Source organism: Dendropsophus ebraccatus, chromosome 10 (genome assembly GCF_027789765.1).
Source record: "Dendropsophus ebraccatus isolate aDenEbr1 chromosome 10, aDenEbr1.pat, whole genome shotgun sequence".
NCBI lineage: Eukaryota > Metazoa > Chordata > Amphibia > Anura > Hylidae > Dendropsophus > Dendropsophus ebraccatus.
The window spans coordinates 19,891,007-19,915,979 of NC_091463.1; the positions used below are offsets into that span (position 1 = coordinate 19,891,007).

A 24,973-nucleotide genomic window follows, 5' to 3' on the forward strand; every position below is an offset into this window, starting at 1 on the left:
TAGTATCTAGCACTGCATAGTGGAACTAGTGGATAGACTGGAGAAACTGAGTGTCTCTGGTTGCTTCATACATGTGTATCTTAGACTTAGACCAAAACTAGACTGAACTAATCTTCTGTCCACACTGGGCTAACTAGTTACTTTCCCAGGGGCTCTGTGTGTGTAGAAAGAGCAGGAATAGGTAGAGGAAGAAAGAGTATCTCCTATAGGTCAGCACATACCACATGGAACAATAACAACAGTAACCCTTTGCTTACTTCCGCTGTGCAACACATAACAAGGCTTAAAAGTAACACTAACACCTAGTGGCAGTGTTGGACTGGGGTACCTTGGGCCCACCAGGGAATTTAATACTAGGGGCACACCCTACATATATCAGATATAACCAGTGCCAAACCTTTCACTTTGCTATAGTGACTTTGCACACAGCTGTGTATGTGACCAGTAGGCATGAGCGAACCTCAAGCATGCTCGAGTCCATCCGAACCCGAACTTTCGGCATTTGATTAGCGGTGGCTGCTGAAGTTGGATAAAGCCCTAAGGCTATGTGGAAAACATGGATATAGTCATTGGCTGTATCCATGTTTTCCAGACAACCTTAGAGCTTTATCCAACTTCAGCAGCCCCAGCTAATCAAATACCGAAAGTTCGAGTTCGGATCGACTCGAACCCGAACCCGGTTCGCTCATCTCTAGTGACCAGCAATGCTAGCTCACTGCTAGTAACTTGTCAGCCACTCTATGCAAACAGTATAACGTGCCAAATAAGTTTCTTGAAAAGAGAAGTCCCGTTAAACTGATAAATCTCAGGCAGGCAGGGGTGTGTGGGAACATAATAACGAAAGTATACTTACCCATTCCCGTTCCCTCGTAGCGCTCCCTTAACCCCTTAAGGACAGAAGCAATTTTCATTTTTCATTTACCGCCGAGTACCGCCTGAAAAATGGGGATACAGCCTATTACCTAGGCTGTATCCCTGTTTTCCAGGCAGTACACGGGCTGTCTCCACCTTCCCTACGGAACGGGAAAGGCAGCGGGGGTCAAATGTTCGTACGAACCTGAACATCGGCCCTGTTCGATCATCTCTAGTAGCTCATCCCCATAGAAAACCCTTCCTGCTCTGGACAGTTCCTGACATGGACAGAGGTGGCAGCAGAAAGCACTGTGTCAGACTGGAGAGAATACACCACTTTCTGCAGGACATACAGCAGCTGATAAGTACTGGATTTATCAGCCTGCTATGATTTCACACACACAAACAAAAAAAAAACATAGCAGAAAAATGTCCTATGGGTATTGCGTTTTGCTTTTCCCTATTGACTTTTTGCTAACATCTGGTCTCTACGTTTTTGAACCCCAAAAAATGCCATATGCCATATTTCTGAAAAAAACCTAGACTGGGCCCAGCCATATAGTACATGAGAACATACCCCTCTCCCAAAGTTATTCACAGGATTAGGGATAACAAGACCTATAGAGAATTAATGGAGCACTGTCGCTACTGTTTATTTGAGGGGGACACGTTCCCCACATTCTGGTGACCACTGGGACCCCCACCAATCAGCTTAATATCCCCTATCCTGTGGATTTTGCAGGGGGAGGGGGCAACTACCTAGCCCACACCTGCATGTATGGGTGTGGGGGCACAATACTCTGCCTTGCCCCTCATGCTGCCCACAGACACGAGCCACTGTGTTGAGTATATATGATGTATATTTATGTCCATGTTGTCCATGTTGCTATTATATGCTATTTGACCCTTTCACTTGAAAAAACCTTTTGACAAACCTTGCAGATGTTGGTATAAACCTTGTGATGCATGTTTTTTCTTCAAGATTTGAGTGTTCCTTTAATCTAGGGATAGGCACATACATGCAGGAGTTCTACCATCCACTGCTCCATCCTACCTGCGCTCATTGTGCAGGTGATGGATCTGTGTAGCAGGCAGATGTCCAGCTTTATGACTCTGCTATATGTGATGGACCCCCAACTGCCAAGCATAAACCAAAGTTAAACCAAAGAACGCATAATAAAGACACAACAAATTGTAATCAGATGTCAAAGGGGCATGATTTTATTTAAAATTACATGACTCTGAAAATGGCAGACCCCAGACTCACAAAGAGTCACCCTCCAGCACTCAGGCAAGGAAAAACCCCCTGTGGGGGAAACCTCGAGGGAGCCATGGCTGGAGAGTTGCCCCTCCCCTGGGCTTAGAGGGTAATACCATACTATAAATATAATAACCTGGATGTGAGAGAGATCTGGCTGCGATATCTGTCACCTTATTGATGGCTAGGCGGCTGTATCTTTTCTCCTTCACAGATCTAGGTTCACTTCTCAAGAAGGGGGAGACTTGATGAAGGGGTAGTCTAAAGCAGACCACCCCTTTTCCCCTGCTAGAACCTCCAAATTACATCAAGGGTAGGGGGCAGTAAAGTAGTCAAGCTCAAGGTCCTCTGGCGCATCCAAGATGGCACTGATCAGGGCGCGGTGCATTTCTTTATGGAACCTTCTTTATGACATAAGCGCTTGTTGTCACAGTGCACGGTTGCCATGGTTACTGCAGGTAAACACATCTGAAGCATTAACCCATTAATGACTGGCAATGCACTTTACTGCAGAGGTCACTAAACACACTTGTGACCGAGCAAACAGCTTATGCTTAGGTCACACTAAGAACGCGAAATAATATGGTTTGATGTGGCCCATAGCAACCAATCACAGCTCAGCTTTCGTTTCTCAAATTACTCTAGTAAAATAAAAGCTGAACTGTGATTGGTTACTATGCGTAACTTAGACAGTCTAACTTGCCCATAGCAACCAATCAAAGCTCAGCTTTAATATTATAAGAGCTTGTTAAGCTATGAAAGGTGAGCTGTGATTGGTTGCTAGGGGCAAATCAGACAGTCTGTCTCTGGCAGATTCATAAAGCTGCTTCATTGCTGTAAAGCTTATGATGATGATGACTGAAAACATATGACATCCCCATAATGCTTTGCAGTCAGCCCTTCCTCCATACCTCCCAACTTTTTGGAGGGACACTTGTGGTTCACAGACATTTCTATACACTACAGTTCCCAGCATTTCCGGTCACTCAGTTTAGAATCCACTGGTATACGGTTATATCTGATGTAATTGTATGTGGAAAGGGCAGCCAAAGAGTATTATAAATAAAGCTGTTGAAATGAATAGAGAAGGAGGGGATCCAGAGTAAAGACAGTATGGGTGGCATGTAAAACTATATTACCCAGGCTTTTATAGGAAATCGGTCATCACCTGGAGAAACTGCATAGACTGTACAAAAGGGGTTGTCAAGCTGTTTAATGGTGCGTTCACACGTACAGGATCTGAAGCAGATCCGCTGCAGATTTGATGCTGTGTTCAGTTCTTTAGAACAAATCTGCATATCTACTGCGGATCCGCAGCAGAAAATCCGCTGCAATATGGTGTGTGTGAAGCTACCCTAAAAGTAAAATAGTCTACAGTATTAAAGGGGTACTCCAAAAAAAAAAAATACTTCAAATAAATTGATGACAGAAATTTGTAATTTACTTAAAAAAAAATCTCCAGTCTTCAAGTACTTATTAGCTGCTGTATGTTCAGCAGGATGCAGTAGCAGATTATAATAGGTCCGTTTCGGGCGGTAGCCCGGGGCCCTAAGCTCCTGGGGGGGGCCATGGCCACCCAAAAAGACTGATACTTTTAGTGGTGAAATGTCTCCTGGCTACAGTTCTGCCCTGATTTGCAAAAAATTGTGTCTTTTCTGCAGCAATTTTGCACAGTTCAGGGAATCATAAAATATTATGTATCCTGTACTATGAACACCATGCTAGTGCTGCCATAGTTACAATGGGGTGGGGGTGGGGGGGGCCCAGGCCTGGTGAACAGCCCGGGGCCTATGGTAAAGTTAATCCACCCCTGGCAGGAAGTGGTGTATTCTTTCCAATCTGACACAGTGATATCTGCTGCCAAGTAAGTTCCTGACATGGACATAGGTGGCAGCAGAGAGCAATGTATCAGACTGGAAAGAATACACTACTTCCTGCAGGACATTCAGCAGCTGATAAGTACTGGAAAGCTTGCGGGTTTTTAGTAGAAGTAAATTAAGAATCTATATAACTTTCTGACACCAGTTGATTTAAAAGAATTTTTTTAGCATTATATCCGTTATCCTATGGATTTTAGGAGGAGCACCAGCTGGCCAGTGTAAGACTGGGGTACATTGGGCCCACCTGGGAATTTGGTTCTAGGGGCCCACCCTGCATATATAACAAGCACCAAACCTTTCACATTACTATAGCGACTTTGCACAGAGCTGTGTATGTGACCAGCGATGATAGCTCACTCCTAGTAACTCTTCAGTCACTCTATGCAAACAGCATAACATGGCATAACAAGTCCCATGAAACTAACAAGTCTCAGGTAGGCAGGGGGGGTGCAGGAACATAATAAAGAAAATATACTTACCCATCCCTGTGCCCCCGAAACTCTTCCTTAATAATATTCAGTAGTTACCGGCCTCCTCCAGCTCCTCCAGCTGCAACATCACATACTTGGCTGATGGATCGCCCGCTCAGCCAATCAATAACTGAGCGTGGACACCGCTGCAGTCATTGACTGGCTGAGCAGGCAATCCATCAGCTGAGTATGTTACATTGAGCTGGGGCCGTGACATACACAGAATCTGTTCGAAAATGACTTCCAGCAGCTGTAGGAGAGCGAGCGATCCAGGGGCGATCCAGGGGCATGGGGACTGATAAGTATAGTTTCTTTATTATCTTCCTACACTCCACTGCCTGCCTATCATTTGTTACGAGACTTCTGTCAGCTGTAATTCGTCTTCCAAACTGCTGACACTATTAGATGCTGTTAGGTCAAGAAGGAGACGTGGTACCTTAAATATATTTGTCTTTGATTCTATAGCATAGAATATGTTTTTATTCTCTGGTACAAAGAGTCAGTCTAGGAGGCCCACCTCCTGCCAGGGGCCCACCAAGGGGTAGGGCCCACCGGGGATTTCCCCTGTTCCCCTGTGGGCCAGTCCGAGCCTGCCTAGAGGTGAAACTATAGAATGCTACCTTCATCACCACTGAACTGAAAAGATTACTCTACGACTGGTGCCTAGGGCACTTAACTGTGGGACATCACACTTTCACGCTGGTCAATTATCAGCAAAGAGCGTTGCTTGAAACTACCAAGCTAACAAAGCGCTTTGATTTGTTAATATTGTAAATTCTTTCAACCATACTGATGACCTTTCTTAGGAATAGCCCAACAAAAAATTGGCAACCCCCTTTAAAGATTACTATGACTTCTGATGCCTTTCTTTGCAGGGGATTCAGCAGAATACTGTAGTGTGCCTTTATTCCCTGTGCTAATGTTACTGTGTTTGCTGCGGATACAGTGTGGTTTCGCAATACGGCTATGGTTTGGTCATGTGGCTGTGAGGTCAGACAGTTAAGCTTGAAAAGCCTTAAAGGGGTTATCCATGATTGGAAAAACATAGCTGCTTTCTCAGTTCAACAGAAGTGAATAGAGTCTATCTATCTATCTATCTATCTATCTATCTAAATGTTGAAAGTAGTAGCAGCACTTCATGCAAGGTATAAGTCGGGTGCTAGCGGATCAAAGTCGAGACCACAGACTGTGCTAAATACTGAAGGAAAATCCACAGCACTCCTCGGTAAAGCTTCAGAAGGTGTGATTTATTGCCAAAACTTGTGCAGCATACAGGCGCAACTATTCAGGCGGCTATCCGCCACCATTTTCAATCGGCGGCAGCTTGAAACGTTGCATCTGTATGCTGCACAAGTTTTGGTAATAAATCACACCTTCTGAAGCTTTACCGAGGAGTGCTGTGGATTTTCCTTCAGTATCTAACTATTATCTATCTTCTATCTATCTATCTATCTATCTATCTATCTATCTATCTCCTATCTATCATCTATCTATCTATCTATCTATCTATCTATCTATCTATCTATCTATCTCCTATCTATCATCTATCTATCTATCTATCTATCTATCTATCTATCTATCTATCTATCTCCTATCTATCTATCATCTATCTATCTATCTATCTATCTATCTATCTATCTATCTATCTCCTATCTATCTATCTATCTATCTATCTATCTATCTATCTCCTATCTATCTATCATCTATCTATCTATCTATCTATCTATCTATCTATCTCCTATCTATCATCAGTCTATCTATCTATCTATCTATCTATCTATCTCCTATCTATCTATCTATCTATCTATCTATCTATCTCCTATCTATCATCTATCTATCTATCTATCTATCTATCTATCTATCTATCTATCTATCTATCTAGACTTTAAGAAATGTGTGGCACTCAGAAAATAAATCAGTGTTGGGTGCTATCTATCTATCTATCTATCTATCTATCTATCTATCTATCTATCTATCTATGATCAATCTGCTATCTAATATACAAGCCTGGTTAGGTGTATAAGGGTAAAATATCCTATATGATATGAGTGAACCTAGAGCTGGGCAGCAATGGGTGCACATTTAATCCACCTTGAGCCCTTTTGTCTCCTCCGCCGGCTCCCTTTCACATTGCGGAGCTGTAAGCCCAGTACATTTAGCAGCTTAGGCCATTATACCTGCCGCCCACCACATCTTAAATGCCGTGACCTTTTATAAATGATACCTATACCAAGTACATATCCCCAGTCTGAATAAATGTGGGGACTGTCACTCACACGGCGGTAATAAACATACTCATTATGACTTGCCGTGAAATAATGGCTCTGTGTAGGATCCCGCTCTGTGACTCATACTACCTCTTTATCCTGCATATACTTTTAGCTTATGATTTCTTCTTTCATACTAAGTAAAGACTGAGGATCCCACCACATGTCTCCGGAATGATTTCAATGAGTGACAGTGACTTTGATGGTGGGATTTTAGTGGGGTTGTCCACCATTGCTATTATATAGGACTTACATGGTGCCTTATTTAGAAGCCTTAAAGTGTATGTCCACTATTACAGTGAACTAAATACAGTAGGTTTGCAGAGGACGGTGCTTAATTTTCCTGATATAGAGCTCCAGATCTCCTAGACAAAAAATTAAAGGGAACCTGTCTGTAAGGAACGTATGACCAGGGTGAATAGGTAGAGAAGACACAACAGTGAGCCTTAGCGCTAGGGCCCCAGCTGTCTCTACCTAGGCGGTCGGTGACAACTGATCGACAGTCCCTTCCTGCGCTAAAGTATACACATAGACAAAACAAGAAGGATGGATACTAAAGAATGGTCGTACAAAGATGGGTCAGAAGAGCGAGTGGGCATATAGGTCAGAAAATCCAAATAGAAATCCAGGTAAACTCCAGACAAGTCCTAAACAGAATTATAGAAAGCAATGAGTAAAGAGCCAGAGATATACTTATGTGATTTCAGAGTCCCAGTCCAGGAAGTGACTGGACCAGTCCTCTGACACACAGATCACAGACTGGTTGTGGCGGAATATGAGTGGTGAAGGAACTGTCAATCATCACTAGCTTAACCGTTGGCAGCCCAGAACAAAGTCAGCAGGAGAAACAGCCGGGTGTGGTGGAATCCAATTAACTCAACAAGGAGAGAAATAGAACAATGTTTAGACCAGTGCAAGATGTAATACAACCGTATATATATATGTACAAAGTCACAGGCAACAGCATATACTCTGACGTACTTTACGGATAGAGGTTGTTGAAGCCTGTGTGGATACAGATGTTACACTGTCAATAACTTTATGCTGCTCAAACCTAGAGTCATGAGGGCGGTCCCTGGTGGCTCCTCCTCACTCCACAAGTCTTGTCTGATAGATGTCTGTTTTGGTGTAGGAAGAGGTCTGTCAATCAAGGTTGGTGGGACAGGGAGAAGTTTCCAGGGATTGCCCCAATGACTCATGGCTGGGGCTGTATGAAAGTGATGACAACATTCTGACTGCCTGCAGCCATATGTGAACACAGTACAGAATGGCCCACAATAATAAACATATAGGCCAAATGGGTATTATGGCACCCCAACACTTACCCTTCCTTATTTTTCTGTACCTTCGTAGGGACATTTCTTATTGATTTTGTAACTTTGTATATGTAGCATTAGTATCAGTTACCTGGGCATTTCTAGTCTCTATGAAAGAAGGTTGTAGGAGGGGAGCACTATAGTGAGTAACCCCACCTACTGGCTTGAAATGGTACAGCAAGGGGTATGGTGGTGACCACCTCGTTGGCTGAGATGGTGCAGCAAAAAAAAAAAAAAAGGCACAGACAGACAGTCTGTAGAACTCATGATGACTTAAAGGGGTACTTCAGCAAAAAATATATATATATTTTAAAGTGACTCTGTACCTACAATCTGATCCCCCCAAACCACTTGTACCTTCGGATAGCTGCTTTTAAACCAAGAACTGTCCTGTGGTCCGTTCGGCAGCTGATGCAGTTATTGTCCTAAAAAAATACTTTTAAATTTGAAGCCCGTGCCAAATGGGAGTATCTGTGCCCTAACTTTGCACAACCCCTCCGTCCCTCCTCCCCAGACGATTCATCATTAGGAATGCTACTGAAACATTTTCTCCATGTTGAACATTGCACAGGTCCTTAACGATCCAGCCCATGTGACGGGCTGCCACAGGTGGGGAATAGGCAATCTGCCTGGAGCATTCCTAATGATGAGGAGGGCGGGGAGGAGGGACAGAGAGGTTGTGCAAAGTAAGGGCACACATACTCCCGTCTGGCACAGGGCTGCAAGTTTAAATGTATTTTTTAAGGACAATAACTGCATCACCTGACGAACGGACCCCAGAACAGATCTTCCATTAAAAGCAGCTATCCGAAGGTACAAGTGGTTTGGGGGGTGGGAGGGTGGGGGTCAGATTGTGGGCACAGAGTCACTTTAAATCAACTGGCGTCAGAAAGTTATAGATTTGTAATTTACTTCTATTTAAAAATCTCCAGTCTTACAGTACTTGTAGCTGTTGTATGTCCTGTAGGAAGTGGTGTTTTCTTTCCAGTCTAACACAGTGCCCTATGCTGCCCCCTCTGTCCATGTCAGGAATTGCCCAGAGCAGTAGCAAATACCCATAGAAAACCTCTGCTATTCATAAAAATTTTGTTAAAATCAAATAAAATATATTGAAACAGAAAACCTCTCCTGCTCTCCAGACTGGAAAGAATGTTCCACTTTTTGCATGACATACAGCAGCTAATAAGTGATGGAGACTGTAGATTTTTAAATAGAAGTTCTGGCCCAAGTTCATTTGAAAAGATAAATAAATAAAAAGAATCACTGGAGTACCCCTTAAGTTGCAAGATGCTTATGCTTTATGAGCATTGTAATAAATATGTGCTATGTGACATAGGCCCCTGTTACACAAGGCCAGTCTGACATGCTGAAAAATTATCAACTGTCAGCCGCACATCTCCCTGTGTAATGTGGGAAGTGTCGCTGACAGCTGCCTGCCAGAAAGGGCTGCATGACTGACTGAGCCTTGTAATGGTGATCACCGAGGTCAGCTCTAGCTTACATACAGCCTCAGGCCATTTAATAGAGCTCTTAGTGGAAGGGAATGGTAAAATAAATCAAGGTACCAAGAGGAAGCTCTTTATACCATCTGCACATGGGGATCTCTAAAACATGGCTCCCGGAGACTGACAGCTCTACAATCTACATAGTTCTCCAGCAGCCTGTATTCTTTATAGAGTGACTCTTTGTGGCCAACACTGGTTCTTCAGTCTTTGCCAATGTAATCAACACATGCTCCTGGTTGATAATTATCTCCGATGCCAACTGGCGCGTCCTTTCCTGTAACTATGTGTAGACGTACAGTACATGAGTGTGCATAAATGCAAACAGTCATGCTGGAGTCTACAAACCACAAGAATTGTATTCTACATCCAAAAAACAGAGCGGAGGGTTATTTCTCTCACAGGGGAAAGCATTGTACTGTTTTCCTTGGACATCGGGAAATCAAACGTCCTTTTTGAGTCAAAATAACAGTGTCTACGTCTCCCGTGATGTCTTACCAGAAAGCCAACACTGCAGTCAGGATTCTGACGGTAGCCTAAAAATACTAACATATGGGGTAAAATAGTGATGGCAAGTGTGACTTTGGGGCTAGCAAAATGTCTGACTATAGGTCAGGATACCTAAGTAGATCCCTATGGAAACATCACATTTCTTGAAGCTTCTGGGCCTCAATGCAAAATTTTTAACAGGTCTTCTCTCACTTAGCAAGTGCCATTTACAATACTAATATCTTCTTGTGGAGAGAAGGGGCCTTTGGGCCCTTAGTTGTGTACAACAGCTACCTCTGCAACCACAATGATAGATGAATAGGAGATAGATAGATAGATAGATAGATAGATAGATAGATAGATAGATAGATAGATAGATAGATAGATAGACAGATAGGAGATAGATAGGTAGATAGATCTCCTTTACACTTACCAAAAAACACAGGCGGAGACGTGAGGCCGGTAAACAATGATTTATTGGCCTACTCAGAACATGCGATCAACTGATCAGGCTTTGTTCTGTTCCTCGGCTGATCGCTGACACTTTTACACAGGCCAACTATTGGCCAAATAAGCATTTCTGGCAACACTGGTTGCTGATAATCAGCCCATTTAGGGCCCTTTTCCCCTTGGACTTGGTTACTCCAATCTTCCCTGTGTAGTAGACACTATTCAGAAGGTATTGTCACTCCCGCTTCTCATTTAAGGTCTCCATATTCTTTAAGTGATAAGTTGGCAGACACCACTGATGGCTGTTACATTACTCCCCCCCAGCAGATGATCTCAGGGAACAGAAGGGTTGGGTATGTTGAATTCCGACTGCCCAATTCTTTTGTTTTCCAGGGGGAGCGCCTGAGCTTTCTGACAATGGCTTATCTCCCCATTTCTGTATGGGGTGAAAATGAGAGATAGCTGTTGGTCAGATGAACATTTGACTAACAGCCATTGAAAGAATATGGGAAACCTAAAAGGGCCCATACACCTTTAAAATCTGTCTATCAAATGATTCTTCGTCTGGTTGTTAAGGGTCTCATCCAGTCAAACATTTATATGTTTCCTATGGGAAGATGTAAGCTTCTGCACCGGTTATCCCTCCAAGAACAAAAGGGCAGACAGTGAAAAGCTATCACGCCCAAACCTTATATTCACCATCATCCTGTAAAGTTGGGAGGCCCCCATATCACTTACGCTATGGTGGGTTTCACCAACTGACCAACTAGTATAACGTATATGAGCCCCTTACGTACAGTATATGGCCAACCAGGGCTGTGGCCCTATCTGCAGAGGTTATTGCACATGTGTTAGATGCCATTATGCCCTTGTTCTGGAGACAAATTGGAATGAACTGAACATCTATGACTTAGAGCCCTATTACCCAGAGCGATAATCTCCTGAATCAGGTCGATTTGGCTGATTATCACTCATTGTAATAAAGACAACGATCAGCCGATGACAACGATCATTGGCTCATTGTGTCTTTTGGTTCTGCCTAAAATCACCAGCACCGACTGTGCATCGATATGTGTAATAGCGATGCATGGCCGACGGCTGATGCATGTGTAAAGAAAATAATAAAGTTTATACTTACCTGTGCTTACTCCCCAGTGCCTCTGCCTGCTCCCTGGTATCTTTCTGGTATCTGCCCGATACAGCAGTCATCACTGAAACTTCAAGGACGGTCTCTGAAGTGACAGGCCGCTAGCAGATGGGCGCTCATTTATATATTGATCGGACCATGTAATAAGGCCCTAAGGCAGTGTTTCTCAACTCCAGTCCTCAAGACCCACCAACAGGTCATGTTTTGCGGATATCCCATACAACAAACAGCTGTGGCAGTTACTGGTGCACTGACTATAATTATATCACCTGTGAAATCCTCAAAACATGACCTGTTGGTGGGTCTTGAGGACTGGAGTTGAGAAACACTGCCCTAAGGGGAGAGAACTGGTGTAAAATAGAATTATTAGACTATTGGCTCAGTTACCCCTAGCAACCAATCAGATTCCACCTTTCATTCCTCACAAAGTCTTTGAAAAATGAAAGGTGGAATCTGATTGGTTGCTAGGGGAAACTGGGCCTATTCTACTTTACACCATGTTTGATAAATCTCCCCCTAAGTCTTTTTATAGATACTAAAGATCATACACAACTAAATTAAATTGTGATGGCCCTTTTTCTGCATTTTGGGGGATGAAAGAACAAACATACCAATGAATCTGGAGATTCTCATTTTACAAGAAACACAGACGGTAGACGCACCCAGCTGTATCGCGTCCATCCACGCTGGGCTGATTCTAAGTGAATGTGTGCATCCCGCTTGTACTTTTTCTCTGTGTCTGACTTTAATCAAACAAGATGTAGCTATTAAATACTAGCGGCAGCTCCCCGAAAACACAGACCTCTTAATATGGGACAGATGTCCGTTTACAGATCAGATATTCAGATTTACAGTTTTATCTGGCACAGGAACTGCATTTAGACAATAACCGCATTGAAGTCGTATCGGAAGGGATACTCAACAAAACCCTCAACCTGAGTATCATTGTGCTGAGTAACAACAGACTTCAGGAAGACCGCATTGCCCCTCGGGCTTGGATTCACCTCATGTGAGTATGAACTCTTTCTGTACTAAATTAGGGACACAAACAGGCATATTTATGCCATATCTGGGCCCCTTCACCATACTTGACCCAATGCCACTAGTACTTTTTGTTACCCACAATTGAGTTTATATGAGTTTATAGTCATAATGGATCTACATATGGATGAAGACAGGTTCCTTTACGACTCTCCTTAAGCCTGGTCCGTAATCTTGATGAATACTAACTTTATTGACAGTATTTTGGGCACCATGTGGCAACACTAGTCAACAGTCTGACAGGGCTCCATATCAGAATTTAAGGGAACTCTAGTGGCAATTACTAGTGTATCGAAATGTAAAGGATAACCCAGCAAAACAACCTCATTCGTGTGTCCTATTAGTACATATGGGATCATTGAAGGCAGCCCCTTATATAAGGCACAGTGGAGACCCACAGCAAGAACTACTCGCAGGCTATGTTCACACAACGTGTGAGACCGGCCATTCCGTGACCCGGCCGATGGAAACAACGGTCGTACTTTTACGTAGCGTGAACATGGCCTCAGTCTGTAAGACTCCATCTTTAGAGATGAGCCTCTATACCCAAGCACGCGGCATTTAGCTGTAGAAGTTGGATACAAGTCATCGAAAACATGGATACAGCCATAGGCTGTATCCATGTTTTCCAGGCAGCTTCAGGTCTGCTTCCAACCAATCAAATGCTACATGACCAGGTTCAGAAAAACCCGAACATGCTCAAGGTTCACTCATCTTTATCCAATTTATGATTATAACTGAGTAGAATAATTGCTGTAGAGTAATCCCATCTCCATTCTTCAGTGTTCGGGACCTTCAGCTGTTATCGACCTACCTATTCCTAACTCACCATAGTCTCTATTAACAGATACTTTTAAAGCCTTAGGGAGCATTTTATCAGGAGAATACTACACAAAGGAAAATGATCACCATCTAAGTAATTATGGGGAGAAACTCTCAAACTATAGTAGAAGTGTTTGGCAAATATGGTGTTGCCAGTAGCTAGTGAAAGCCCTGGCTTTAATATCCATCTTGACAATAAATCTGAGAGAGTCTTTTAGTTCCAACAGACATCTACCTAAATTGCTTTGATGGTTCTCTCAAAGATGATGACCCATATGCATAGAAGTGTTGTTAAGAGTAGAGTTGGTGCCAACGACTAGGTCGTGGCCCAAATGGTTCATCCTCCCTAATATCAAACTAAATGTACACATCTATCTCCTCAGGAATGTGGAATCTCTCGATTTGTCTCACAACCGTTTGGTTCATGTTCCATCCTTTTTGCCCCGTGGAATAAAACAACTGATCCTCCATCACAACCAGATTGAACTTATTCCTGGCTATGTATTTGCTCACATGAAACCTGGGCTGGAATTTCTTCACCTGTCACATAACCAGCTAAGTGATGACGGTGTTCATGCCGTGTCCTTCTTCGGCCTTTACAAATCACTTAATGAACTCTTGTTGGATAACAACTACTTTCTAAGCATTCCTCGTGGGATCCTGAATTTGAAGTCCTTACAGGTTCTCCGACTCAGCTATAATAAAATAAGGTAAGATCCTCTGATTATATAGAATGGTTCGATTTGTTTTATGGGTCACATGCTTCCCATAGTAACCGATCCGAATGGAATTCTACTTTACTTGACCCGTAGTGCGCGAACCGTGCCTGACTGCCATTCCATTCCAACACAGGACAGCGCCATGGACAGTTGATGAGTGTTGTTTCTGAGAAAAACCCTTTAAACTAAGGATGGGTGATTCTTCTATGGAAGATGGCCAAGACAAGATGCACTCTAGAAAAAAAAAAAGTTTAAACCCGTATCTTGGGGTCCTAATAAACAAAGCTATTTTCTATTTTTTCTGAATAACGATAAACGATTGCAAAGAAGCACTTGTTAAATTGTTACGGAACAATAATCACTATAATAATCATTTGTATACACTTTACTCCTTTTGATCCCAGCAAACGAACGATGTGTACGTACACAGATTTGCGAACGGTTAACGAACAATTAACGATGATTTTATGATCAGCTCAAAAGATGCGATCAACTCATGATCGTGTGTTTAGAACACGCTTCAAACTTTATTGTTACCGGACGCATATCTCCCTGTGTAAAAAGAGGATGTGAGACCGATGATCATAAAGGGAAACTGACAGCACTGACATACAGTACAAGTATCCATGCTGTTAGTCTGCAGATCACACAGCAGTACATACTTACCTAGTGCTGCTGCTGTCATCTGGCATCCTCTTCTCCGGCCCTCCCGACCAGCAGCTTCATCTTTTAACCATCGCCTCCTCCAGAATGATTGACAGACGGGGCCTGAAGGTGTGTTTGTCAGTTTCCTTGGCTTCATGAACGATAAATGGATCGTTTGTGCAGCCCAACTGCTCAGTTTCTCATGCCCCGTAAAGGCACAGCAAACGAGCGCCAATCTCGCTGATCGGCGCTCATTTGCGGAGACCCATGGGTAAGGAATCGACTGATGTAAAAATACCTTAAAGCCTACTTTAACTGGACTACTACACATTGGTCAGTCATGGCAGCTGGGAAGACACTCATTCTAGTCTTCCTCATTGGGATTTCTGATGTCTGCACCATGGTCGCTAATATATCTAACATATTGTCACGGCCGCGGCGGCGTCCCGTGCTCCGGGCCGCCGCCGCGACCTCCCTCCATCTCATGCAGCTGCCGGGGTCCCTGTGCAGGGACCCGGCGCTGCTACATGTTCAGCCCCGGGGGGCGCCTTACCTGGTCCCGCTCCTGCCTCCGTCTGTGCCGGCCGGCGCGCGTCCCCGCCCCCTAGGGCGCGCGCCGGCTGTCTCAGGTTTAAAGGGCCAGTCCGCCCCTAATTGGCCAGTTGCACCAATCACTCCCTATTTATTCCAGCCCTGCCCCACCACAGGTGTTGGAGCCTCTACATGCTTCCTTAGCGTTTGGCCCAGCTCCCTGTTGTTCCTGATTCCCGTCCGCTACCTGGTTCCTAGTCCCTGTTCCTGAGTCCTATCCGCCACCTGGTCCCTAGTCCTTATTCCTGGTCCCTGTCCCCCTGCGTCACCACTGTTCCGGTGTACAGTCTGTCACCTGCGGTTACGTCCACTGACCTCTGCAGCACCATCTCCTGCCTACTGCTCCTGCCACGCCTCGCCTGCCGTCACCAGCAACTGAGCCAGGGGTAGCGACCTGGGGGTCGCCTGCCGCAGCAAGTCCATCCCGCCTTGCGGCGGGCTCTGGTGAAAACCAGCGGCCCCTTAGACTCCGCTCCCTGGGGAGGTTAGTGCCATCGCTGGTGAGGGTCCAGTGGATCCACTACTCCAGGCGTTACAGTAGGCTCCAACCATGGATCCCGGCGAGGTGCCTGATATCCGCGAGGTAGCCCGAGTGGTCGCCCTACAGGCTCAACAGATCCAGCAACAGTCACAGCTGATCCAACAACTGACTGCAGCCGTACAGCAGCATACCACAGCTCAGCAGTCATCACCCCCGGCAACCTCTTCAAAACTACGACTGGCTCTCCCAAGTAAATATGGAGGTGACCCCAAGTTGTGCAGAGGATTCCTGACCCAGTGCACTATGTATATCGAACTTTTAAGCAGTCAGTTTGCCACCGAGCGCTCTAAAGTGGCTTTCATTATCAGCCTATTGGAGGGTCGAGCTCTGGCCTGGGCCACACCACTATGGGACCGTAATGATCCGGTTGCTGCCAATTTCCGAATCTTCCTGGACGAGTTCCGCTCTGTCTTTGAGGAACCTGCCCGTGCGTCTTCGGCTGAGACTGCTCTTCTCAATCTATCCCAAGGTACTTCCTCCGTTGGTGATTACGCCATCCAGTTCTGCACCCTGGCTGCGGAACTAGACTGGAATGAGGCCGCTCTGATTGCCACCTTTAAAAAGGGCCTGTCCAGTCAAGTGAAGGATGTGCTCGCTGCCCGGGACCTGCCTACCTCCTTGAACGAACTTATCCTACTGGCTACCAGAGTCTACACCAGGTTCTCCGAGAGAGAGGAGGAGGTCCGGCAAGGACGGCGTCTGAGTCTGCCCCGTCGCCATCCTCGGCTGGCACCGGTGTTCCAGAATCCCGTGGCTCCTATGTCCCAGTCGCCTCCAGAGGTTCCTATGCAGGTGGAACGTGCTCGCCTGACGACTGATGAGAGGAACCGTCGACTGGACCAAAATCTCTGCCTCTATTGCGGTGGCGCGGATCACTATCGGTAGAGATGTCCCCAACGCCCTCAGCGTCCGGGAAACGCTCGCACCTAGGTCCGGTGGGGGAGGCCTCCCTAGGTGTGAATGCCACCTCTCCAAGGTTGACTATGCCCGTCTCCATCCAGACACCCTCAGGGCAAGTTTTCCAGACTACTGCCCTCATCGACTCTGGCTCTGCTGGCAGTTTCATCTCTGCTTCGTTGGTCCAAAGATGGCGGCTACCCGTTATCCAGCTAGCCCAACCCCGCCCTATCTCTTCGGTTACGGGGGAGATTCTTACCGAAGCTGTGTACAGCCAGACGGCACCCCTAGTCCTCCAGGTGGGCGCCTTACATCAGGAGAAGATCTCCTTCTATGTCTTGCGCCATTCCTCTTCCAACCTCCTGCTGGGTCTTCCTTGGCTGCAATTCCATACCCCTAAGCTGGACTGGAGAACTGGGGAGGTTCTCAGCTGGGGCCAGGACTGTCATAACCGGTGTCTGAGATCTCCTCAACCCAAGTGCTCTACAAGGTCACCTGCTTATGTCAAGCCTCTATCCGGGCTACCGGAGGACTACCAAGACTTTGTCGATGTTTTCTCGGCCAAGAAGGCGGACTCACTACCACCTCATTGAGCCTATGATTGCCCCATAGACCTTCTTCCAGGGGCTTCTCCTCCACGTGGTCGAGTATACCCTCTCTCTGTGCCCGAGACTGAAGCCATGTCCTCCTACATCCAGGAGAACTTACAAAAGGGCTTCATCCGTAAATCCACGTCTCCAGCTGGCGCCGGATTTTTCTTTGTTCAGAAGAAGGACGGTTCCCTCCGCCCATGCATAGACTATCGGGGCTTAAATAAGGTGACTGTTAAGAACCGCTATCCTCTTCCGCTTATTCCGGAACTATTCGACCGTCTTCGTGGAGCTAAGATCTTCTCCAAGCTGGATCTCAGGGGAGCGTATAACTTGGTCCGTATTCGTAAAGGAGACGAATGGAAGACCGCTTTCAACACCAGAGATGGGCACTACGAATATCTGGTCATGCCATTCGGCCTATGCAATGCCCCAGCGGTCTTCCAGGAATTCGTGAACGATATCTTCCGAGACCTCCTCTATGTCTGCGTCATTGTCTATTTGGACGACATTTTGGTCTTCTCCCCGGACCAGCAGACTCATGTGGCACAAGTGTGTCAGGTCCTACGAAGACTACGGGCCAATCATCTATACGCCAAGCTAGAGAAGTGTGTTTTCCATCAGCGCAGTCTTCCATTTCTTGGCTATATCGTCTCCGATCAGGGCCTACAAATGGATCCAGCCAAGCTCGCAGCTGTCCTTCAATGGCCACGCCCTGTGGGACTTAGAGCTATCCAACGTTTCCTTGGCTTCGCCAACTATTACCGGCAATTCATCCCTCACTTCTCTACCCTGGTCGCACCCATAGTGGCTCTCACTAAAAAGAAGGCGGACCCCAGACGTTGGCCTCCAGAGGCCGAACAAGCCTTCAATAGCCTCAAGTCTGCCTTTGCCTCTGCTCCTGCTCTAGTCCGCCCGGATGTCTCCAGGCCGTTTTCTCTCGAGGTCGATGCTTCTTCTGTGGGCGCAGGAGCCGTTCTCTCGCAAAGGGACATATCAGGCAAGACCAGAACCTGCGGGTTCTTTTCTAAGACTTTCTCCCCTGCCGAGAGGAACTATACCATTGGGGACCGTGAACTCCTGGCCATTAAGTTGGCACTGGAGGAGTGGCGTCATCTATTAGAGGGGGCTAAACACCCTGTTAACATCTACACGGACCACAAGAACCTCCTCTACCTCCAATCGGCTCAACGCCTCAATTTCAGGCAGGCTCGGTGGTCCCTCTTCTTCTCTCGGTTCAACTATACCATCCACTTCCGTCCAGCCGAGAAGAATCTAAAGGCCGATGCATTATCCCGAGCATCCGATGTCATGGGGCAAGAGGAATCTCCTCGTCACATAATACCTCCCGACCGCCTAGTACCAGTTGCCACTTCTGCTCTGCAGAGACTGCCTCCCGGGAAGACTTATGTGCGCCCCGCACTCCGTAAACGCATCTTGAAGTGGGGGCATTCCTCCTTGGTAGCCGGGCATCCAGGAGCCCAAAAGACCGGGCAATTGATCTCCCGTCACTACTGGTGGCCCAATCTCCTCCAGGATGTCAAGGATTTTGTGGCTTCCTGTGCAGTTTGTGCCAGGAATAAGTCTCCCGTCAAAGACCTGCCGGCCTACTATTGCCCTTGCCAGTCCCGGACCATCCCTGGCACCACATTGGGATGGATTTTATCACAGACCTACCTCCATCTGCGGGCAATACAGTCATTTGGGTGGTGACGGACCGCTTCTCCAAAATGGCTCACTTCGTGGCCCTTCCTGGTCTGCCCTCTGCTCCTCGTCTGGCTCAGTTGTTCTTCCGACACATCTTCCGCCTGCATGGACTTCCTCTTCACATTGTGTCCGACCGAGGCTCTCAATTTGTCTCTAAGTTTTGGCGTGCCCTCTGCTCGCAACTCCAAGTGAAGCTGGACTTCTCATCGGCCTATCATCCTCAGACTAACGGGCAAGTGGAGAGAGTCAATCAGATTCTGGGTAACTATCTACGCCATTTTGTTTCCAGCCGCCAAGACAACTGGTCCGATCTACTCCCATGGGCAGAATTCTCATATAACCATCTGGACTCGACTTCCACAGGCAAGTCTCCTTTCTATGTGGTCTACGGGCATCATCCTCGTCCTCCTCTGCCTCTCTCTCCATCCTCCGAAGTCCCAGCCGTGGAGGAGTTGTTATCTGACCTGCAATCGATCTGGGAACAAACTCGACAGTCATTACTCAAAGCCTCTGAACGCATGAAGGATCAGGCTGATAAGAAGAGGAGACCTGCCACAAATTTTCTCCCAGGTGACAAAGTCTGGCTCTCGGCCAAATATGTCCGACTCAAGATTCCCAGCTACAAGTTGGGCCCTCGATTCCTCGGTCCTTTCTCGGTGCTAAGACGCATCAACCCTGTCACCTACAAGCTCTGCCTACCCCCCACTATGCGGATTCCGAACTCTTTCCATGTTTCCCTCTTAAAACCAGTGGTCCTGAACCGGTTCTCCGATAAGTCTTCGTTCTCTGCTCCTCAAGCCGTCTCTGACGACGTCTACGCTGTTAAAGACATTCTGGCCATGAAGACTGTCAGAGGGAGAAGGTTCTTCCTGGTGGACTGGAAAGGATTTGGTCCTGAGGAGAGGTCCTGGGAACCCGAGGCTAACATCCTGGACCAAGATCTCATCAAGAGGTTCCTGCAGGCTAGAAAGAGGGGGAGGCCAAAGGGGGGGGGGTACTGTCACGGCCGTGGCGGCGTCCCGTGCTCCGGGCCGCCACCGCGACCTCCCTCCATCTCATGCAGCTGCCGGGGTCCCTGTGCAGGGACCCGGCGCTGCTACATGTTCAGCCCCGGGGGGCGCCTTACCTGGTCCCGCTCCTGCCTCCGTCTGTGCCGGCCGGCGCGCGCGTCCCCGCCTCCTAGGGCGCGCGCGCGCCGGCTGTCTCAGGTTTAAAGGGCCAGTCCGCCCCTAATTGGCCAGTTGCACCAATCACTCCCTATTTATTCTAGCCCTGCCCCACCACAGGTGTTGGAGCCTCTACATGCTTCCTTAGCGTTTGGCCCAGCTCCCTGTTGTTCCTGATTCCCGTCCGCTACCTGGTTCCTAGTCCCTGTTCCTGAGTCCTATCCGCCACCTGGTCCCTAGTCCTTATTCCTGGTCCCTGTCCCCCTGCGTCACCACTGTTCCGGTGTACAGTCTGTCACCTGCGGTTATGTCCACTGACCTCTGCAGCACCATCTCCTGCCTACTGCTCCTGCCACGCCTCGCCTGCCGTCACCAGCAACCAAGCCAGGGGTAGCGACCTGGGGGTCGCCTGCCGCAGCAAGTCCATCCCGCCTTGCGGCGGGCTCTGGTGAAAACCAGCGGCCCCTTAGACTCCGCTCCCTGGGGAGGTTAGTGCCAACGCTGGTGACGGTCCAGTGGATCCACTACTCCAGGCGTTACACATATAGCATGTTAGAGGGGTATTCCCATCTGACAATGCTATCCCTCATCCCAGTCTCCCAATACAGTGGGGCAGTGGGTTGCAGATTCTAACAAGAGTCCCCATTTTCAACGATAACCCAGCGGTTGGAACCCCAGCTAGTTAATCCCTAACCTCTCAGATTAGAATACCCCTTTAAGTTCTGGATCCTTCCATACAGCTTCTATGTGTTTGTTTTTAAAGGATACTACTAGCTTTTTTTAATAGGTTTATACTGATGTTTTAGTACTGTGTCAAAAGGAAACGTTGCTGCTGCATGTCCAGCTGTGACACTTATTAGCTTTGGAGGCCAAAAGGGACACGTTACAGATGATATAGAGAAGGCAATGGCCTCGGGTGCAATGCACTAAACACATGGTTTATAGAACATTTTTGGACAATAATGAGGATAATATCTTTAGCAGGAAAATTTTACCAAACACCATCTAGAAGAAGCAACATCAGATCATGTGGGTTTATGGGATTAAAGGGTATTTTTATATTGGGGGCCCAAGGGGTTGGACCCCTACTGACCCTACATTGACAGCCTATCCCAAAGCTGTCCATTAGGTGTTTGTCAACCAAAGTAGTGACTTTGCCACCAACTATAGCATAGGTGTCAAACTCAGGCCCTCCAGCTGCTACAAAACTACAATTCCCATCATGCCTGGACAGTCAAAGCTAAAGCTTTGGCTGTCTTTGGCTGTCCGGGCATGATGGGAATTGAAGTTTTGTAACAGCTGGAGGGCCTGAGTTTGATACCTCTGATTTATAGTGTATGGGGCATCCTGGCTTTTTTTGACAGATGACGTTTGGGGAAAGAACGATAGGACAGATGAATTTCAACATTTTAGGGAAGATAAGATGCCACCAAGTTAGCCCCATACTTTTCTGAAAATTCATACTCAGTCAAGCCCGGTGTACCTGGGAACATGGGGGTTGGGCGCAGGGCGCAGCCTGGAGAATCCTTAGATCGGCCGGTTGGCTCATTGAAGTCAGCGGCGGTCCGTTGCAGACCATTGTTGTCGTAATTCTTTTTCAATCTGTTGAATAACTACAATCAGCAGTTATCGTGTATGTTGGCTAGTTGAGTGCTTTTACACCAAACAGTTATAAACTGGAAGGGCTGGTAATTGGCCAGATATAGCCGATAATTGTTTGGTGAAATAGGGCCCTTAAAGGGGTAGTGCGGCGCAAAAAAATTATTCACAGAATAACACACATTACAAAGTTATACAACTTTGTAATGTATGTTATGTCTGTGAATCGCCCCCTTCCCGTGTCCCACCACCCCCGCCCGTGTACCCAGAAGTGTGTGTTGCATTATACATTACCTGATCCGTGTCGAGGGCCGTCCGCCATTTTGTGCCAAACGTCATCTTCGGACGGACGGCTGAATCCTTGCCGCCGTCCCCCCTCCACCGCGTCACAACTGTGCGTCATCAGCCGCTCAGCCGCGATTGGCTGAGCATAACTGTGCTGGGTCCTGGGTTCTACCAAAGGGTCCCCTGTAGATGCAGTTGTGTCCGGTGTAAGATCTGTGTCCTATCAAATGAGGATGAAAAGAAACAACTCAATAAACTATTAGTAACTCTCGGCTAAATATCAGAGAACAAAACCATAAAGTGCAAACAATACATTTAGATAAAGGGGCTATGCATTTCTGTTAAATTGATTGGGTATCCTCAGGATAGGCCATCGATATTAGATCAGACTCTTAAAGTGACTCTGTGCCCACAATCTGCCCCCCCCCCCCAAAACCACTTGTACCGTCAGATAGCTGTCTTTAATCCAAGATCTGTCCTGGGGTCCGTTCGGCAGGTGATACAGTTATTGTCCTAAAAAAAACAACTATTAAACAGTGCTGCGCGGTGTCAAAGTGGCGTGGCCTAGAGTGTCTGTTCCCTAGGCTTGCAACACCTCTCCATCCCTCCTCCCCACCTTCTTCAACATTAGGAACGCCACAGGCAGGATTTCTCCTATTCATCACTTCTCTGAGCACTGCACATGTGCTGGATCATTAGGGCCCAAGTGGTGATTAGGAGAGATCCTGCCTGGGACATTCCTAATGGTGAGACGTTGCAGGCCTAGAGAACAGACACTCTGGGCCACGCCAATTTGACACAGGGTTGCAAAAAGCTGTGTGTGAGCTTAACTCTCTGTCTCCTCTCCTCCCTCCTCCCTTCTGAGAAAGCTCATGTAAACAAGTTCCTGGCAGGCTGTATCAGCAAGAGAGAAAAGCTCACACACAGATTTCTTTGTCTTCAGCAGAAGGCAGCAGCTCAGAATTAGGGAAGGAGACTGAATAGATAAGAACAAGTATGGAATAAATTGTTAGTCTCATTATGTGCAGCAATATATGAAATGTTTGAGTGGAATACCCCTTTTATCACGGTGATAATAGTTTCTAATCAGTCCAAGAAAAAAAATGCTGCTGTAGTATCACCTGTGACTAAAAGGGTTAATACCCCCAATAACCTTCTTTTCTTTTTAACAATCCATAGGTACGTGCCTCTAAATTCGATATGTGATACTAGAATATCTGTAGACTCCAACCTGGTCTCTGTGCATCTGGAAAACAACTATATCAACCGACGCCTCATCCCGCCGACTGCATTCTCCTGCATTAAAACCTACTACAGCGTCATCCTGCGACCTCAACATGACGAGTATGAGGACTACTAAAGACAGAGACCTCAATAATACCAGAGAAGCTTCCATCCCAGCATAATCCTATATATGTATAAAGAAGGACTGAGCTATACCGAGCATGAGTGCGGGCAACCATACTGTTACCAGATTGTTACACTACCATTGATGCCAAGATATATTACAGGGGGGTGAGTGCTGGTGCTCATCCCAAACAACTATGAAAAGGTTAATAAAAATTTATTTCCAGATGGATTTCTGGTCAATAAGTGGCACCTTCTCTGAACATCCATCTATACTATGTTGTTTGTTGTAACGTAGCAGTCCAGATAGGAGTTCAGCCTATGGCTAAAGATTATTATAGCTGAACTCATTTGCTGAGAGAATCTTCAAGGATATATTATAAAATTAGGCACAGAATTTTTTTTATCTATATCAATACAATATGGTGTTAAAGGTGGAGACTCTTTTTAAATGGTCACTGTCATTTAAAAAAAGTTTACAAAAATCAATAGTACATGCGAATAAAAGAAACTTTGTAATGTATCTTATCAGAGAAAATTGCTTCTTTCGCCTCCTACCATGTTTCTTTCCTGACCCCCCCCATACAAAAAAATAGCTCATGTTTATCTTGTGTTTACACAGCTAACTTAGGGATAAGGTTACATGCTGCCCATATAAGTCTACGAAGAGGGAGGAGGGGGGCAAAATATTGGAGGAGGAGCTTGAAAGAGACAGAAGAACAAAGACCATGGAGCTTATAGTGAGTTTTAAATTTTTTAGCCCAGGACTTAATTCACAGCTTATACTGTTTAATACTGCTCTATAATGTCATCCATAGTGCAGCTGAGGTGTGCTATAGAGATAGCACAGGGACAACTGAAAGTTAGGGATGGAGTCTGCAGGAGAAAAACTGATGCAAAATGCCATATATAAGTAATACAATGGCCAGAAATAATGCTGCTCCTCATGTACACACAGGACAGCTTATCCTGAGGAGTTATTTTACATTTCTGCAGCGCAGGCCCAGTAGGGATTCTTATAGACAGTAGTCAACAAGAGTGTTGAGAGTTGACAGGGGCTGGGGTCACAGGAATATATGGACATACTCACTGTCTTTTCATAGAATGGACCCAAGCTGCAATACCAGACATGGCGCATGGACAGGAGTGGTGCTGTGGTCATATACAGAACATCACCATTAAAAACTATTTTTTTGTCTTCTCTATGTGCTTCAAATGATGAAAATATCGCGACCTTCTCTAATCCTCCCAGGGCTCTACAATAGTATGTGACTATAAACAGCGCTTCCCAAGTCATTTCCTCTTTTTTTAAGCGTTTAAAGTTCTCAGCCAAGTGTATGATGTGGTCCATAAAGTAAATTATCCTAATAGGCTCAAGTTCAAAGCGATGGA

General features: G+C 46.2%; 1 protein-coding gene across 1 annotated transcript in view; it reads left to right on the forward strand.

Moving 5' to 3' along the window:
- LOC138802714 (extracellular matrix protein 2-like) overlaps positions 1 to 24,072 on the forward strand; it is a 49,601-nt gene extending 25,529 nt beyond the window's left edge. The window contains exons 8-10 of the mRNA XM_069986314.1: positions 12,501 to 12,640; positions 13,878 to 14,204; positions 23,414 to 24,072. Of these exons, the coding sequence (XP_069842415.1) occupies positions 12,501 to 12,640; positions 13,878 to 14,204; positions 23,414 to 23,594 (648 nt within the window). The 3' untranslated portion in view covers positions 23,595 to 24,072. The remainder of the gene's footprint in view (positions 1 to 12,500; positions 12,641 to 13,877; positions 14,205 to 23,413) is intronic.
- Positions 24,073 to 24,973: the final 901 nt, after the last annotated feature.